Below are 20,080 nucleotides of genomic sequence, written 5' to 3' on the forward strand. Positions count from 1 at the left end.
AAAGATCCAGAACTGGGTCCAGAATTCAAGGTTGATGAACCAAGTGAGGCCATAGGAAGGGAAACCAAACTTGCCTAAGCCAGAATGGGGCAATGAGGATTACTCTGGATCGCAACTTCTGGGCTTTCTTCAGAGAAAGGGGAATGAGGGGAACAGGGGGGAAATGCATAAAGGAGACCAGATGGCCAATTTAAGAGGAAAGTGTCTTTTGGTGACTCTCCCTGTGGAGGGAGTAGGGCAAAGTGTGTGCTGCACCTGTTTACTGGGGAGACAAATAGGTCATAGCAAGGCTCACCCCCATTGGCAAAATATTTGTTTTGTCACTTTGAGATTTAGAAACCAACCACCGTAGTAGGATGTGTCTGCTCAACTTGTCCGCTATCACGTTGGAACTTCCCGGGATGTGCACTGCTGCAAGAAAGCAGTTGGAAGATATCACCCATTGTCAAACTCTGAGAGCTTCCTAAAAGAGGGGGTAAGATTTGCTTCCCTCTTGATTGTTGATGCACTAGACTACCGACGGTGTCTGACTGGATTGCAACCATGACCGGAGGAAGAACATTCTGAAAGGCTTACAACTCTAGGAGCACAGCTCTCATCTCCAAAACACTAATGTGCAAGTAGGCCTCTTGAGGAGAACAAGTGCATTGGACTGTCTTTTCAAGATAATGCCCCCCCCCCCATCTGGGAGGTGTCCGTGGTCACTATGGTGGTCTTGGGTTGAGGGGGAACACAGGGGCATCCCATAAGGCTCTCTTCTGACTCCATCCACCAAAACAGATCTTTCTTGCAAGTTTCCATTATCAAGATCAGATGACTTAAGTAAGGATGGATCATTGCAAGGGTAAAAGCCATTGAAGTAGTCTCATGTGAAACTGTGCCATTGGAACTAAAGTGCTAGCTGCTGCCATGGAATTTAGAGTTTGAAGAACAAGAACAGTGGGCACTCTTCATTTCAGTAAAATGGATTGGACTTGGCATCTTACCTTTTGTAGTCTGTGAAGGAGTAGAAAGGCTATGCAAGAGACTGTATCGAGTCATGCTCCGATGTACTCCAAGTCTTCACTGGGGGACAGCTGAGACATTTTGTAATTCACTGTGATGCCTAGGTACTTGAAGAGATATATGATGAACTCTAAGCTTTGGATCAGTAGATGCCTACTGAGGGCGGTGAGCAGCCAGTCATCTAGATAAGGAAACACCTGGAATCCGTGTAATCTCATTTGGGCCGTGATGGCTGACATACATTTGGCGAACACCCTGGGGTGAACTGGTAATGACTGGCTTCCAGCCAAAAGCGGAGAAACCTTCTTGAGCGCTTGTCTATTTTTTTGTGATAATACCCATCTGAAAAGGTCTATAGAACACATCCAATCATTCTTCTCTAAAAAGGGGAGAATAGATTAAACTGTGACCATAAGGAATTTGTCTGCTGGACAAACTTGTTTAGAAAGCTGAGGTCTAGGACTGGTCTCCAGTCCCAAGTCTTTTTTGGCACTGAAAAGAGTCCTGAGTAGAACCCGGATCGTAATAGGTCTGGAGGACTTCTTGGATGACTCTCTTTTGCAGCGGCCTTTTATTTCTTTGGCAGCTTGATCCCTCTGATGGGGTGGAATATCAGGGATTTTTCTTTGAGAATGTGGGGTTATGTTGAAGGGGATACTGTAACCTCTGGCAATGATTTTCTGCACCCAAGAATCGGATGTTATTAGTTGCCAGGTTGACAGGTGCAGAGAAAGTCTTCCCCTGACTACTTCCAGAGGTAAGCAACCAGGGCTCCTTTTAAGGAGCACTGGCAGGGTTGTCCAGAGAAGGAATCCATTAACCCCTGGTTTCATGGGCCACCTCTGTCTTAGGTTTGGCATCTTTATCTGAGCTCCCCCCTCTGCTTCGAGGGGAGCCGGTGCCGCGTGCGTCATGGAAAGGTCCCAGAGAATTCTTGAACCACATTTTCCCACTCCTCTGATTCCTGGAGAAGGATCAGTGAGGGGTGGAAAAATGAATGCCCATGGCAGACAGGGTGTCTTACCATCCTTTTCACACCTCGCTTGTATGTCCTTTACTTTAGAACTGAACAGGGAAGATCTGTCAAATGGAGCATTGATGAAGGAAGACATGAAGGGCTTCTCGAAGTCACACAAGCGCATCCAGGCATGTAGCCTAATGGCAATGCTGGAACCTGCTGCTCTGGATGCCCCTTCGACTGCATTGGTGATGAGTCGCATGGACAAGTTTGATATAGACTCCAGAGTGGCTAGCTGCAAGGAAACCTTATCTTGTACCTCACTGGAAAACAGCCCCAGCTAGAGTTTCTGATAATTACTTAATCAGGTCTCTCTGGAGTCTAGTAAAATGTGCCATAAAGTTTAAGGACCTAAGTGCGAAGGTCGATGAAGCATAGACCTGCTTTTCAAACCCGTCACTCACCCTAGATGAACAGAAGGACTCTAGTCGGCTAATTCCTTTTTGGTGGCAGCCACCAGCACCATAGCATCTACTGGCAAACCCTTCATCCAATATTGGTGGTCTGATGGAGAAAATATTTTGTCAGGTCTCCAGGGAATGGGCTCTATATCATCGGGAGCTTTCCAAGCCTGCTGTACAATTAAGCTTGATAAGGTCATCAGTGGGTGGGTACAACCAGGAGGTGGATGGTCAGGCAGTGAAGGCTTATAAGTAAAAGGGTTCCTCCGAGGATGGGTCTTGGGATTTCCAGTCACCCCTCTGTTTCACAATTACTAGGATATCTCCAAAGGAAACATCCTCAGGGGGTGACCGTTGGGAACCCTCCTGGTCATCGAATCCATGTCGTCCATAACAGATTCTTCAGGAGAATCCAAATACTTCCTCTTCCATGTCTTCTTTCGGGGTGGCTCTTTTGTGGGAATTTCTGGAGAGGACTCTGAAGAGGAGGGGCCCTGTAACTGAGCAACTTGAAACTTCGGTGCTCACTGTCCTGAGTAGAGATTAGTGTCAACTCTGGATGAGAGGAAATGGTAATATGACACTCTGATGTGGGTGGGGCCAGCTGGGAGCCTGTGGAGGCTAAGGCCTTCTCCATAACTTGAAAGTTGGCACCCCCTGAAGAGGAATGGGAGGCCGGAACTGAGAAGGACCACCTCGGAACCAAGGTCACACTCCACTCTAAGGGACCACAAGGTTGGAGTAAGGGAAGGACCCAAAACTGTCACAGTTTCTGGAACTGAGATCATCACCAAACCCAAACAAGGTGCCGACCTGGAAACCATGTAACTGACAGAGAGATCTTGGCCCTGAGACTCAGACAGCTGCACAGCTGGAACCGAAGAAGTCAGAGCAACATCTGGTGCCAAGGTGGACATACCTAATGGCACAGAAGCAGCCTGCAGCAGGGGTATCAAAGTGCTGGGCTCCAAAACTGCAGTTGAAGTCAGAGGAGGAAAAGTAGGAGTCCCGGGAGAAAAAGCCCCCAATCCAGATGGGACAGGGATTTGAGAAGGGACAGGAATACCTCTGACCGGCAACAGTTGATCCATCAACCTTACAACATCCAACTTTGAAAAGGCTGAAGGAGATGCTGGTCTTTCAATGAAAAGGCTGAAGGAGATGCTGGTCTTTCAGTGAATGGACTGGGTAGTTGTCCCATATAGGAGTCTATATTAAGGGAATATCTTGTCCTGGGAATTTCCAATATAGGCTTCGACGCCAAGAGGGTGGGCTGTTGCTGTATCAGTGCTGATGTTGAGCTGTAGGTGAAGTTGGTGCAGAGCCAGAATCTACAGAGGCTGCCGCCGATAGGGTTATTTATTTATTTTACATTTGTTGACTGGGCTAGTCTAACTGGATATATGTCCATTTTCAGTAGAGGCCCGGGGAGATGAGCTCCGAGGAAACAAAACAAAATCATATATACAAAAATTAATGTAAACAATGCACATTGCAGGTACAGTAGAGACATAATCAAAGAGGTCAGAAATTCATAACATAGTGCAATATGTTGATGGTACAATTGAAGTAGACTGTGAAAAGAGGCACTATCTTGATGTTCTGGTACTTTAGCTGTCAGCTCCAATGGGTGCAGAACTGAGAATTTATGATTAGGAGCCTCTGGAAACAAGGGTGAAGTGCCGACAGGCTTTTCTTTTTCAGAAGATCTTGTTTCGAGTCCACCTTGGGCAAAACTTCACTTAAAGGGGATTTAAGTAAACCTTTAAGCAAGAGCTTATTCGTGCACTCTGCTAAGGTTCTGTGACTTAATCCCTTACATAAGTCACAATCCAAATCCAGATGAGGTGCTAAGCAGTAGACGCATGAAAGATGCCCATTGGAATTGGGCATCTTTCTATCAAAATCTTGGCCACGTTTAAATCCTGAAGTGCCTTTAGAGGGTTTATCAGACGAGGCCTGTTTATTAGACATGTCAAAGATAGTCAAGGGCAAAAAACAAAATTACACACCCAATATTACAGACTCACACACTCTCACCTCTCACACACAAACGAGAGAAAGAGGCAGTAAAGAAAGGAGACAAGATCCGCCACCAATGGTAGATAAGATTACCTGAGGTAAAGGGGCAAGTACCAACGATGGCATGAAAGGAAACCTCAAAAAGGGTTAGAAGAAAAAAGGGTAGAGGACTATATAAGTATATAGATATGTATTTATGTATACAGTGAAAGAAAGGGGAGATTAGGAAGGAAAAATTTTAAAGCTATCTCAATAAAAATAGAAATTAGAAAACACTTAGCTGAGAGAAAGGCTGACACGTTTTGCTGACAGAGCGGCAAACGAGATCTGAGGTAATACACACAGGGGCATTATGGGTAAGGACTTGGCTCGGGTGTTTTTGGCTGACGCGAGCCGTATAACACCCGAGCTGGTTCCAAGGATCAGAACAGATTCCCAACTGTCAAGAATAAACGAAGATCAACATCAGATCATATTTTATTCACACTAAGAAAAAAAATGACAGAAGGAATACATATTCATTATACTAAACTCAATACCATTTTCTGAAAGAAGATCATGGCTTGTGTGTGTGTTCGCAAAGTCACTTACAGTTGTGTATGTGTTGCAAACCTCACTTACATGTCATAATGTGGACAATTAAAAAGATCTGCTATATCTGTACATAGAAGAGTAAACCACCTGGTATATGCATGCATTCTCATACCTCCATTTGTACTCGTGTACTAAGAAATAAAGTCTCACTATACACATCTTTAATTACTGATGCATGCAATCTATATTTCACTACTGGGAATTCTTACCCATGTTCCACGTGCCAACAAAGATGGAAATCATATCAGGCTCATCCTGGTTGGAATGCTTGTTTTTCATTAGCTGCAGCAGCTGACAGAATGCTTCCCTTTTCTGCACAGAATTGACAAAAAAAAAGTATCTGCATTAAACATAGGAAAAATGGATAACTTCCAACACTTTCCAAACTCCTACATTTATGTCAATGATGCTATACTGGGCAGATGATGAGGAAGAGGCTCTTTAACTCTGTAGAGAAATAACTTAAACACAAAGTCATTGCCCAAGGAAATTCCTCCTCACACTCTGGTTCAAACTGGATTCTCCTAAAATTTCTAACTCACAAAGGCAAACCACTACTGATCACTAGAGTCAGTCTACTACCTTTTGCTTCCATAAATAAATTCAAATCACTCTTTACCAACATCCTTAACTGTCCCAATTATCATGGTCCTCTTTCATCTGACATGGGTACTTTCTTGGAATACCTAGGTGCCTTACAACTCATGAAAAAAACAAGACCTACCCTCAGGTCCTCCAAACACTCCACACTTGACCTGATTATTACAAACATACCACACTCCATTGCAAACAAACATTATGCCACTATCATTAACGGAACACTGACCATCTACCTTTTAATATTGGTGGTAGTTTTATACGATGGTTGACAATTTTAAAGTCTTTGGAATCCAGAGTACCAAAAATATAGATAAACTCAACCTTTCTCACAGCCCACAAGTGAAACCATACACTCTCCTTACATGACCCTAACACAGCAGCTATAAGCCTAAACAACTTTCTATTCCAGCTGCAAGACAAAATCTTCCAGTTATTCAAAAGACTTTATAAACCCACCCAAACTGAATGGCTATGCACTGAATTCACATATCTTTTATCTCTAAAGGATTAAGCATGGCAAAAATTGAAACAGTCCCCACAAGTAACAAGTGTACCTCCTTTCTAGTCTTGTGTAACCTAGCCAAGAAGTCCAACAGAAATCTCTAAACAAAGAAACAAATTACCCGCTTTCATTTCCTGAAACACTTTTGGGAAGAGGTTAATCTGCTTACAAAAAGAAAACTTCCTCATGATACCCTGTCTACAAACACTATTCAATGTGGTACAGCAAAACTTTCTCCAAAGGATTTCCTTAACAAATTTAGCAATCTCCCATTAATAAACTACACATCTCCCAGAGATCATGCTTTGCCTGCCCCACCACCATCCACCCCCCCCTTCCACTTCAATAGCATACATCCCAAAGTAGTCTCTATTCTCCTTAAAAGTATTTCCAAGGATACCCCTCCTGGATCTGACAACATAAACCCCTGGTTCATATATCACTGCAGAGAACAAGTGTGTGTTCCTCTCACCCACTCATATAATCTATGTCTCAGAAAATATCATGACACCAATTTGGAAAACTGCTCTAATTAAAATTCTCCCAAAGCAAGCCAACCCAAAATATACCTGTAATTTCCATCCAATATCTACCCTCTCAATTCTGGGCAAGTTTCTTGAAAAGAGAATCTACACCCCTCTTCTCCCTCTACATCCATCAGTACCACTGCTCTCCAAACAACAAGGATTTTGGCCTAGATGAAGTACAATGACAGCACTTTGATCCTTAACTGACAACATCCTGCTAAACCAGGACAGTGGCCTCCTTACAGGTTACCCTATTTATAAGCCTAACAAAGGCATTTGATCTCATTAAACATTATCTTCTCCAAAACAAACTAATTGAAATTGGTATCACTCCAGACTCTGCTTCCTGGTTTAAAAACATCCTCAATGACACACTCCTCACAGTAAAAGTAAGATCCTCCCAAATGGAATCTGCACCTATTACCAAAGGTGCACCACAACTATCCATTCTTGTCTCCCTCCTCTTCTCCATATTCATTATCAAACTTCCTTGTTACCTCCCCTATACCCTGCTTATTCTCTATACCGATGACAGTCATTTGCTTATCAGGTCACTCTCACACCAACACTCAATGTCAACTCCAGTCAGACTTCAAGTGAGCTCCACCAATGTCTCAAACCATGAACTACTTCTCAACCCCCCAAGACCAAAGCTATGCTTTTTGGAACTCAAAAGAAAATCCATCGAGCACCTAACTTTTAATTATCTTTGACCTACAAGCCATTCCATAGAAAAAGCCTCCGCCTTCAAATACCTAGAACTTTTGATCAGTCATTAAGCTTCCATTTCCACATAGACAAAAGTGAGATCTAAAATAAACTCTCTCCTCTTCTGGGCCAAAATGATTTCCCCTTTTCTATCCCAACCAGACACAGCAGCCACTGGCAAAGGAGTTCTCCTTTCTCAACTTGAACATGGGCTCCCAATTCTGCCTCCAAGAAAACACTGCCACACTCTAGACCATCTCTAACAGCATCTGCCAATTCATTACATCACTGTATCACCCTAGAAAAAGCCAAATGGCTACCTATAAAACAACGATCTACCTACTTTTAGTCTCTCCAGTCTCCAAACTGCTCCATCTCCAGACATTTACTCCCCTTGCAGCTAGACTTCCTAAAAAAAGCTACTCATACAACCTGAGATAAAAGTCACACCAACTCCCATTACCCCTAGAACTAAACTCCACAGCACTGCACAGGCTTTCTACTCACAGGCACACACACTTTCACAAGCACTCCTCATTGACATTAAGGAAATCAACACTTCTTCCAAATTCAGAAAGCAACTCAAAAAGCACTTCACCCAACCAAATTCCCCAGCTTCAACATAGGAAATATCACTTGGCCTATCTCCTTTCTGAATCTCTTCTTTATAAAGATTTACTGAAGATTAACCCACTTTAGAAACTAATGTATATTGCACTCTGATTGTACACTGTGCTTGTTCACTATAATGTATATACACAGTTTATACACACACACATATATATATATATATATATATATATATATATATATATATATATATATATATATCTAAGTGTGTGTGTGTGCATATACATATATATATATATATATATATATATATATATATAGATATATACACATACACACACACACACACACACACACACACACACACATATATATATATATATATATATATATATATATATATATATATATATAAAATTAGTTTGAACTACTCTGCTATTGCTTATATCTCTCTCTATTTTTTATTTGTGAAATGTTTTGTATTTCACCTGGGCTAAGCCTGAATTTATTTTACATTTGTTTACCAGGACAGTCCTTCTGGGTGTAAGCCCGTTTTCAGCAGAGTCCCAGGTAGAAAAGCTCCAGAAGTGCAATGATACAAGACAAACACAAATATACACTGGCATCGGTGGGATCTCATTAATAACAGAGGATCAAGTAAGAGTATACTTTGACATGTATAGCATCATAAGTATTGTTTACAGAGTATAGAGGGTTTTTTTTTTCACTGAAACCCAAAGGAACAAGCACTCGTGAAAGACAACCCGCTCTGTTAAGGTGCAAACAGTTTTATTCCAAAGTAAGGCAAAAGATCACATTTAGGGGTGGATCTATTGTATCTTTATGAACTTTGGGAATACCAAAAATAGAGGGAACTCTTGGCTTACCACGATACTGTTAAAGACACCAAAGTCTTCCAGGTAGAGCTTTAGCTGGAGGAATACTTGTTCATTAACGACTTTTGACCGAGAAGCATGCAAGCAATATGACTTCAGGAAGTTATCTAAATCTTACCTAGACAGAGTGGAACAAAAGAGGACTTGCAACTCAAGGAAGGTTCTAGACTAAGGAGGGAGTGATAATATAACAAAGGACTATGCTCATACAGATACCACCAGCCTTTTCATTGCAACCGATTGACAACTGTATGCTCATAAGTGAGTAAAACCTTTGAGTAACAATCTAATTCCTTAAAGTACAAATATTTAGAAAGCAAAGTTCATCTGAAAACCAATAATGCTGCTAACTGCGGTTGTGGTGGGAAGTCTAAGTAGAATGTGTGATGATGTGGGCTAGCAGTATTTTGCCTGCTTAAAAAGAAAAAAGTGAGTAAATGTTTTAGTCAGCAGTGCTATGCAGCTGACACTAATACGGTTAACAAGTTCAAGGGTGATGAGATTAGTCTTTCAGCTCCATTATTCCTGAGATAATTCTTGATTTTCCACACAGAGCAGAATCATTTGCATTAAGGGAAGCAGAAGTGACTCTGTGTTTACTAGTCTTTGCTCTCACTCCTGAAGTTAAAGTAGCTTTACCAAGAGGATGCCCAAATGGATAGTCTGTACACTGTGGTGTCAATTGCAACCTGGTCCTTTTAACCTAGGATGGAAAGAATAATTCCTAAAAAGGAAAAAGTATATTACAACAAACATTCATTAATGCTGAGTCTTGGCTTGCTCTGAAGTTGATGTGAAGCAAAAAAGGTTAAAAATATATGGTTTATTAAATGAGAAAACATGAAGCAGTTGTAAAGTAGAAATTTGAAAAGTAATTCTGGATTGCATTTAAAATGTTATGATGCCCAAAATGCACAGGTGTTGGAGTAATGCATTTTTCCATATCCTGATCAGTTTCCCCTTTTTTTAACACCTTTATTGAATTACTTGCAATTAAAAATGTAAATTATCACTTATGTTTATATAACTTAAGCCATTTTAACAAGTTCACACTTACAAAATTATACATCAAATATATTGTTATATATCATATAATGTAAGTAACTTTACATAAACCATTCAATTCTTGCCTTCTCTTAAACCACATTCCTCCTCCAAAACATTTTTCCTGCATATATTGTTCCTACAGTTTCCATGTTTTCTATGTAATTTTCTCCTAACCTTTTCTAAAGATAGCACCTTCCTGTCTTTCATCTCTGTTACAATATTCAGCATTTCAAGTATAGTTAATTCAGATTTTGATTTTCTAGCAATTGCTTTTTTGGCAGCTACCAGAATGATCTTACTAGGTCTAGGCAATTCACATTCTGTATCCCAGCTCAAAAAAAAGAGAGAATTTTTAAGTTACACTCATTTGCTTTCTCAGTATTCCTGACAGAGTTCTATGTATGGAATGTTTAAAGTCTGCCAACTCATTATACTCCCAGAAATATGTTCCCGCTAACCTCTTTCTTCCCCATGACACCTCCTGCATTTGCCATCTATCAGAGGAAAAATTATTTGGAGTCTGCTTGGGGTAAAAAAGTATCAGTGCAAACACTTCCAGGCAAATATCCTAAAATGTCTAGGTTTTGTTGCATATTTGAGAGCCATACATATGTATTCATACTGTTTCTTTGTGAATTGCTAATCTAATCTCTCTTCCCAATCTTTTCTGACCTCCTCTGAGTCCTACAGTTGTGTAATATTTTATATGCTCTATTAGTCATCCTTTTTTTTTTTTTTTTAACAGCAGCTTCTGTTCTAGATTCAATTTAAAAGCTCAGTCAGTGCATGTCTTTCATTTAGGATTCTCCTGTCTCTTTCTCTGTACTCTATCAGTCCATCATGGGGAAGGCAATCACTAACCTGCAATCCAAAGGTCTTCTTGTTCTTCTCATTCTGTTACCTTTCCTTCTCAAGTTATTTGTTCTCAATACCTTAGTTCCCTTTGCCATCTTCCTCCAATAAATTCTTGTCAATTCTCTATACCCCTAATTCCAGTCATCCCTGTCAGCAGAATCTTTCACCTTTCCCGTGTTGGTTTAGTTCTTAGTACACTTTCTGCTACTTTTATGAATATAATATTCTGTACGAATGTTGTTATTCTCCATATGGATTTGCGTCATAGATCCCATTCTTTACTTATTTCTTGAATTGCCTGCCCACCTGCTTCACCATCTTTCCTTTCCACTCTGAACTGTAGCTTTCTGTTTGTGTTATGTATAAGAGCCTTAACTGTATAGCTCTAAAATACCCCTTCAGATCAGGTAATCCTAAACCTCCTTGTTCTGTTGGGAGAATCAACTTATCCTACTTGACTCTTGTCTCTTCCACTCCCAAATAAAATCTTTCAATTAATTACTAAACACAACTTCTCCTCTGGTTGTGAAAAATATATCTGACCTGTGTATAACACTAGATGAACCAAAAAGATTTTTACTGATTGTATCTAACTATTCATATCCATAAGCAAGTGCTTCCAAGTTTATCAGCTTTTGTGTTATTTTTTGTTTAGTCTCTATCTATATATCCTTCGCTGCAATAACCAAATCCTTTTTATTTCATACTCTCATACTTCATTGTATCATATCTCCATAAATATGGGTAATGCTGGACCAATTCATGTGTGGGTACACAGTTTACAGCTTTGTAAACATTGTTTTATTTCATGGATTTTATATCTAGAAAAAATGGAACTATCTCAGAATATTCCACAATACTGAGATGTCCTCTTGTGGTTCCATCACATAAAAAATATCATCATCTGCAAATAAAACCAGGTTTTCTTGAATACCATAACAATTCTTTCCTTAAATTTCCTTATTTTCTTTGCAAATGGTTCTAAATATAATACAAATAACTAAGGGAAAAGAGGGCTCCTCTTTCTTGTTCCTCTGTTCAGACACAACTTATTAGAGAAAAACCCTCTTCTATTTTGATTTTTGCCTCTGATCCCTCATATATCCTTCTAATTAACTGTATTATTGTACCAGGAAAGGCAAATGCTTCCATTGCCCTATTCAAAATCCGAGTTCACTCTGTCAAATGTTCTAATCATCAAGACCCACCAATAACATTGGTATTTTCTTACATTCTGCTTCTCTATGGATCATTATTCTGTTAATGTTGTCAGAATGTTTGCCTCCCCTGTACAAAACCACAATGGCTCATATGTAAATATTTATATGCTCACATGTATGTATAAATATGTTGGAGCTTTTCTCCCCGGGCCTCCGCTGAAAAAGGGCTCTTCAGCTCAGTCAGATAATCCCAGTCAACAAATGTAAAATAAATAAATAAATGTATAAATGCTGGCATAACATTTGCCATTCTTTTAGCCATTATAGACAAATATTTTATAATCATGGTTTAAAACTGAAATGGCCTATATGAAGCTGGGTCAGACGGGCCTTTACCATCTTTAGGTATTACAACCACCACAGCTTTTTTCCAGGATGATGATGCCACCCCTATTTTCTAAAATATTGTTAAAACAAAACCTTAAAGATCTTCATCACTTTCTTCCCTTTTAGCTTCCAAAATTCCACTGGAACACCATCTATTCCTGCAGAATTTCCTGCAGATCGATTATACATTACCATTTTTATCTCCTCTCTTCCTACCTTAACTGTTAATTGTTGAGCCTCATCTACCTCTAAACTTGACATATTTACACAAATATTTCTATTCATAAATTTTCATGGATTTCCCCACTACTCTGCTTTATACAATTTTTCATAAAATTTCCCAAATATCTCTAATTCCGCTACAGGATCTCTGGTTATTTTTTCTTTTGTTATAGGATCCCTAAGTTTGGCAACAACCCTTTCTACTTTCTGTTACCTAAACTGATGTGCCAAAAGATTTTGGGCTCTGAAGTTATCAAAAAACAGTTGCGTAGCAGCAATCATTCTAAACTCATACATATTACACCCCGATATCCCTTATTCTCTCTTCAGGGCTCTGCAAGTACATCTCTTCTTGTTCTGTGAGAATCCCTTATTCTGTGATACTTTAAGCTTTGTCAGTCCCTCTAAATAATTCTTATTGCTTCTTAACCACATTTCCTTTTCTTTTATTTCTACCATTTTTAAAACTCCATACTCATTTTATCCCACTCACTAGCTACAACTTCTGGAGTACTTTCTATCTTCCCTAACAACTCCAAGATAGTTTCCACCTATTCCTTAAATTCCTCTCTTTTTAACAGGTAGGCAGGGAAGCACTAGCATCTCACTTTTACTTCACTACCCTGCATTTGATCTTAGCAGTTACTAGTGCATGTTCTAAAACAGTTATTGGATGTGTATCCAAGTTCTCAATTAAATGGACATGCTTCTGTGAAATATTATTTCTGTCAAAAATAGCCCAGTTATTGTACCTTGGGGAATAACATGTAAATTCTCTCAGAGTTCCTATTACTGAATTCACGTCCCTTCTAGGCCCCCCAGATAATTCTCATTGCGGCAAATCAAATTCCAGCCCACACCTATAAGTGCAATCATCTTCCCTTGCCAGTCGCCACTGCTACAAATCTACCATTATCATATTTTTTATTTTTCTATCACTAATGAAGCTCTTTTAGCAATTAATATAAGTGCTCCACTATTCCTTTCTCCTTGATATTCTGCAGATATTCAGAGTCTTCACATTCGAAGATAATATGAAAAGTGTCATCACTTTCACCTATTACATATGATAACTTAAGTGCCTATTTCTAGTTTTTGTGATACATGCACCCATTGTTTGGCAGGTTAGCCCTTTTTGCAGTTTTTCTTAACACTGAAATCTAAGTCACATTTTACAAGATGTTTTGTTTTAATTAAAAATCCTCATACACATACAGAACACTCCCATAACATGTTATCTTAATACAAACACACAACTATGTACATTTTCAAATGATGATGTTTAATTTGCCTTTAAGAAACATTTGTGCCAAACAGGCAGCTGCTAACACAGGCCCTAAATAACCTGAAATTGTGGTCATCCATGCTAAACGCAAGCTACTGCCTGGGCTTCTATTAGTATCTGTTCTTCTTTTATCTTTATTCATAGGTTCATAGGTGTGTACTAGGCTAATGGCCCTGGAGCCTTTACATGCCTAGCCCATAGGATTACCCTGGCATCATGCCACCCAACCTTAGTTCCCAGTGCCTCTGTTGAGTAGTGCCCTGGAGTGATCTCCGGGGTGAATTTTCTATTTCCCATCCACTCATCAAGATTTCTCTTGAAGAGGGCCAGTGATATGCTCTGTTTGACATGTATGGGAAGTCTATTCCATAGCATGGGCAGTCTCTTGGTTATGAACCTGTCCCTCTAGCATGTTCTGTTGATTGTAGTAATGAGGTTGAGGTCTCTGTAGCAGGCAGTGCGGAGGGATTGGGATTTCTTTAGATGTAGCATTTCTAACAGAGCTGGGTCAGACATGGCTTTGTAAGTCAAGCAGTGATCGCCTCTAAGTAGGTGATATGAGACAGAGAATAGTTGGGAGTTTCTGAGTCTGTCCATATAGGACAAGTGTTTAAGGCCTAGGATCCTCCTTGTGAGGTACTTTTGTGGCCTCTCCAGTTGTTGCAGGTGTCTAGTGAGGTACATGCCAAATGGGGCCTAATGAAGGAAGAGTAGAGGGAGACAATGACCTCTTTCTTCCTGGATGCAAAACCCTTAGTAATAAGATGTGCCACATAGAAGGACTTTCTGTCCACAGTGGCAATGTGGTAGTCAAAAGAGAGGTTGCTGTCAACCTGTGTTCCCAGATCTTTTATAAGGCCTTCTGTGTTCAGTGGACTACCATCGATGTGGTAATTCATGGGAACTGAGTTTTTCCCAAAGGGGATGACGACACATTGTTTGGCACTGAGCTCAAGGCCATGGTTCTGACACCAGTCGTTGGACTCAGTGAGGCCTTTCTGTAGGATGTCAACATCAGTTGAGGAGTTAATAATAGCTCCCAACTTGTAATTATCTCCAAACTTTGTCAGCCAGAGTCCCTTCGTGTTGGCCTGGACTTCAGAGAAGTAGATACCAAACAGGAGAGGACCCAGGACTGTACCCTGTGGGACTCTACTCGTGACTGGTTGGCAGTCTGAATTGGAGTCAGCTACTTTCACACTGTGGGTTCTGTGAGCCAGTTTACAACCCACCTAGTGGGTTTTTCTACGACTCCTGAGTAGGGAATGGAATCAAAGCTCTTGGCCAGATCAAGGTAGCTGTATGAACCACCTTGCCTTCATAAACAGCTCTGGTGACTGACTCAAATAAGTCAACCAAGTTGAGCAGACATGATCTACCCTTCACAAAACCAAACTGTGTGGGATCCAGAGTTTGGAGATTCTGTACTTCCTTGTTTATTAGGTCCATGCTGATGCATTCCATGGTTTTGCATATCAGACTCGTCAAACTAATGGTGCGTTAGTTCCCAGGGTCTGTAGTCTCTCCTCCTTTGTGGAGAGGGATGACTGTAGCAGTGTGCCATTCGGTAGGGACAAAGCCAGAGCTGAGGCTGTATCTTAACACAGGTGAGGTGCCAGTTCACTCTGTAGTTCATGTAGAACACAGCCAGGGATATTGTCAGGTCCCGTAAAAGCTGTATTCTTGGCCTTGGACAGTGGTGTTTTAACCTGTGCAACAGTAATACTGGGTGCCTGGCAATTTACTGGTATTGAAATTAGTCCTTGCGGGGGAGAGAGGAGTAAAGTTGGCACTGAATCTGTGAGCCACTATATTGGCAATATCGGTATAGGAGGTACCATTGTGCAGTAGCTTAGAGCAAATGTAGGTATTGCCATGGAGATTCTTTACATAACTATAGAAGGCCTTGTGGTTGTCTTTACTATCTGCTGCAATTCTGTTTTCATAAGTTAGCTTTAGAGGATTTGATGGGGAATCTCAACTTTTTGTTGAGGCTGATAAGGGAGTTTTTCCAGTCTTGGGACTTCACCTTATTTGTTCTTTTATCTTTATCCCCCACCCCCAAGATGTGAAAACTCTTGTATACTTTCAGAAGTTGTTAACATTTAGTCTTGAAGAAACCAGTATTCATTTACTACCCTATTATTAAAATACCACTATGGAAAAGTAAGAAAAAGAGAAATGTAGACCTCTGTTGGAGCCTGAAAGACAAGCTGAAACTTTTATTGCTACAGGAAAACCTTTCACTATATTCAGTGTTCTCATGTTTACTTATTTCTACTTAAATTTGTTTTTAGATTGAGCCAAGGGTCTTAATCCAGACATTCACTTATGGAAAAGTAAGAAAACATATCAGCTCTACATATATTGCGATCTGTGTACTTTTACATTCCATTCCCCACCTCAGCAATGCTAGATTACTGCCTATTAATTAAACATGCATTTGTCTAGCTTTTCTTCTCTTTTTTGCATTTAATGTCTACATTTCTTAATACCAAAAAAGAAAAAGTGAAGGGGAGAAAGAATAAAAAAGTTATCTGTTTACTTTAATAACTTCATCACATACAAGAAAAACTAAAAATACATTGACAGAAAATATGCAATTTATATTGTGAAAAGTTTCATAGAAATACTGTTAAGCAAACCAGTTGTTTACCTTGTTACCTTTTCCCTTCTTCCTTTCCCCTCAGAGTCCTTCCAAACATTAATGACAGTTAGTTGCCTGACAGAGACCAGGATCCACCAGAGCTCTCAGAATATGTGTCACAGGCAGGTATACCCTAGCGTTCAGCAGAATTCTACCATCTCCAAGAATGATGCCACAACACCAGCAGAAAATGATAAACTTTTACAATTGTTTTAGCTACTGGTGCCACTCCAAAGGGGTCCAGTACTTTTCAGCTTGGAAGGGCATGGTTGGCAGGCCATGCTACTCTGCCAGAGATGGTCTGCACCTGTCACCTCTAGGCTTTTATATACTGGCCAAAATATTATCCACCCCTATAGTGCGTTTTTTAGACAATGGCAAACAGACAAAACGTCCAATATAATAAAAATGCTACTCAAGACAAACTAAAGGTGTTACTGCTCAGTGCTAGGAGTCTCAATAAAAAACTGCACTCCCTAGAAGTTCTCACCCTGGAGAATGCTAACGTCTGTGTAGTTACCGAAACATGGTTCAACGCCATGGAAAGCACTCCAGCAGTGCATGGTTATAATGCAGACCACCCACTGAACATGAAAGTGCAAAAGGCAGAGGTATCTATCTACATTAAGGGTAAACACACCTCAAAGGTGGTCAAACAATATGTAATACTTGGACTACTCCATGTCCAACTAACCATGGCAAAAATCCAATATCATATTCTTCCTAGCTACAGGTACCCCATCATTAGCCAGGAAACCTATGCATCATACCTGAAGTTACTAGAATCACCCACCACCCAGCCCAATACCATACTCGTGGGTGGTTTTAACTACCCCTCCATTAATTGTAAATTCACATGCCATGGAGTAGCTAGGCTACACTCCTACTGGGGCAACAAATATCCCAAATCTAATATTCACAAATATGGGAGAGTGCCCCTCCCCACTGTGTGATGTTCTCATTGATAAGATCACAAAGCAGTCCCCTTTGAAATAAGGGTAAAATTCTTCCCCCACCTAACTCCAATAGCTAAGAACTTCTCTAAGGTAAATTACCCCTTATTAAGGGATGGCATAGCTAGTTTCCAAGCTCCCCAAAATTCAGAAAACACAGAAAACTATGCAGAGGTGTACACAAAAGCCCTATATGACCATATAAACTACATAGAAATGGCAGAACCAGACTGAAATAAACCCAGGTCAAACCACAAAAACAAGCCACCCTTGTGAACCCCAAGTATTAATAAGCGGTATAACAAGAAAGATGAAAATGCACAACAGAGCAAAAAGTCCCTAGGTCTAAACAAGCAAATCAGGAAACTAGTCAAGTCTCTGAAAGCAGACTTTGAGGTAAAAATGGCCTCCAAAGCTAAGGATCACCATAACACATTTTTCAGTTATGCCTGCAATGTTAATGGCAACATCCATCAATGTGCAGAATTACTTGTAGATAGCATCATCTATACTCAGTCAGACGATATAGCATATCTGCTGGCCAACTTCAGCTCAAATTTTACCTCCCCATCACCCTCTGTTCTCCTCTAAGAAATACCCCCGCCACTCTAACGCCAATTATCACCAAAGAACAGGCTGCCACTGTACTCTCTAAAGCTAAAAAACATGGCTTCACTGAGGCCTGATGATGTACCAAGTTGCCCCTTAAACAGCTTAAATCAGGACTTGTCTACCCCATTAGGATGTCTAACTACAGCTCCTAGAGTGGCTTTGTCCCAATAGACTGGACAACAGCAAACAGTCATCCCTGTGCATAAATGGGGACCATCTACTCACCCTGGAAATTACAGGTCCATAAATCTGACTAGTCTTATATGTAAGGCCATGGAAAGAATAATCCTAGAACTGATAAATAATGACAACAGAAAACCTCCAAACACTGGACACAACCTAATTTCGTACTGTCAAGAGCAGGACATGCCTAGCGAATCTGGTATTATTCCCTGAGAAAGTCACTAAGGCCATGGATGAAGGTGAAACAGCACATACCGCCTACTTTGACCTGGCCAAGGCATTTGACACAATTTTCCACTCAGATATTATAAACAAACTCCCAAAACTGGGCATGAATTCCTAAGTCACCAGATGGATAGCCAACTGGCTCACTGACAGGACAGATGTGGTTAAAGTGGATGAATCCAGATACAGCAAGACGCCAGTTACTAGTGGTGTGCCACAGGGCACAATTCTGGGACCACTCCTGTTCAGACTATACTTCTCTGAAGTCAAAGCTAATGTGGAAGGCCTCTGGATGAAAAAGTTTGCTGAGGACTGCAAGCTGGGGGCAATCACTGAGTCCCCTTGCAATGTAAATATACTTTAGGACAGTCTACATCAGACAAATGATTGATGCCAGAACCATGGCCAAAAACTAAATGCAAAATACTGCATTATCATACCCTTTGGGAAGTCAAACAGCTCTGCAAATTACAAAAGCAATGGCACACCCCTAAGAGAAGACTCAGATAGGAGAGATCTAGGTATGCAGATAGATAGTAGCTGGAACTTTGACCGGCATGTGTCCACAGTGGTGAGGAAGTCTTTCTATGTGGCACAACTTATAAGTATAGGTATGGCATCCAGATCCAAGGAAATTATAGTCCTGCTGTACTCGGCCCACATTAGACCAATAAATTAGTACAATGCACCATTTTGGCATGTACTTGACTAGGCACTCACAACAGCTGCAGTGACCTCAAAGGTGCCTCACAAAGAAAAAACAAGGTATAAACAACATGCCCTATCCTTTTACTCAGTCTCCTACTGACTATTAAGGGGTAACCCATATCTGACGTACAAGGCACTCACAAATCCAACGCTGATGGAGATGCTACACATCCGCAAGTTAAACAGCACAAGGGTCACCTGATCTAGGGATTTAAACTTAGTCAGTGACTCAAATAAAACACACTGGAGAAACAGATGCGTCTCAGACATTGCCCTTCTTTGAAACAGGCTTTCTATTCACTTTAAGCAGAGCCCTTCCCTGACTCTCTTCAAATGCAGTTTGGATCAATGGATGAGGAATTGCAAACTCACACCTGGGGTAGTGCCTATGTCCGTCATGGAGAGGGACAATCTATAAGATATTCAGGACATAGGAACAAACCCATGCCATCCTCTTTCCCCTAGGGGCCATATATTGGGTAAAACTGGGTTATATTGGCTAGGCTTGTAATGGCTCTTAAGGTGTTAGCCTAGTAACCTCCTAAGAACGTATGAAGTGAGACAAATGATTTTTAGTTCCAATTTTGACAAACTCAGATAAAATGTATTTTATTTTTTATTCTTATAAATATTTCACAAATGCGATTGATGCTTTGCAGTCTCACATTTATTGATTAATTTCCATGTTGCTGGTCTTCTTCCTGTTTATCTCCATCTCCCAACTCCAGATTCCGGTTCAATTCCACAGTACTTCCTATTCATCTGGTAAATTCCTGTCCTTTTCTCTCTCTCTCAAGCATTTTCTTTTGGAGCAATGGAAAAAGGTTTCACTGGTAAAGTCTCTACATGTGCGTTATTACCAGAAGAATGAGAAGCAGAGTTCCCCTCTACTTCATGGCTTATTTTTCTTCGGACAAACTTTTGCATTTCCTCTTTAAACTGTTCTGCATCAA

The 20,080-nt window shown here is 40.4% G+C and overlaps 1 protein-coding gene across 1 annotated transcript in view; it reads right to left on the reverse strand.

Annotated features, from left to right (window-relative positions):
• INPPL1 (inositol polyphosphate phosphatase like 1) overlaps positions 1-20,080 on the reverse strand; it is a 1,746,155-nt gene that overhangs the window by 995,685 nt on the left and 730,390 nt on the right. Inside the window, exon 11 of the mRNA XM_044073026.1 lies at positions 5,250-5,352. Within this exon, the coding sequence (XP_043928961.1) occupies positions 5,250-5,352 (103 nt within the window). The remainder of the gene's footprint in view (positions 1-5,249; positions 5,353-20,080) is intronic.

This window comes from Protopterus annectens, chromosome 5.part1 (genome assembly GCF_019279795.1).
Source record: "Protopterus annectens isolate FY-2018-M chromosome 5.part1, PAN1.0, whole genome shotgun sequence".
NCBI classification, from domain to species: domain Eukaryota; kingdom Metazoa; phylum Chordata; order Ceratodontiformes; family Protopteridae; genus Protopterus; species Protopterus annectens.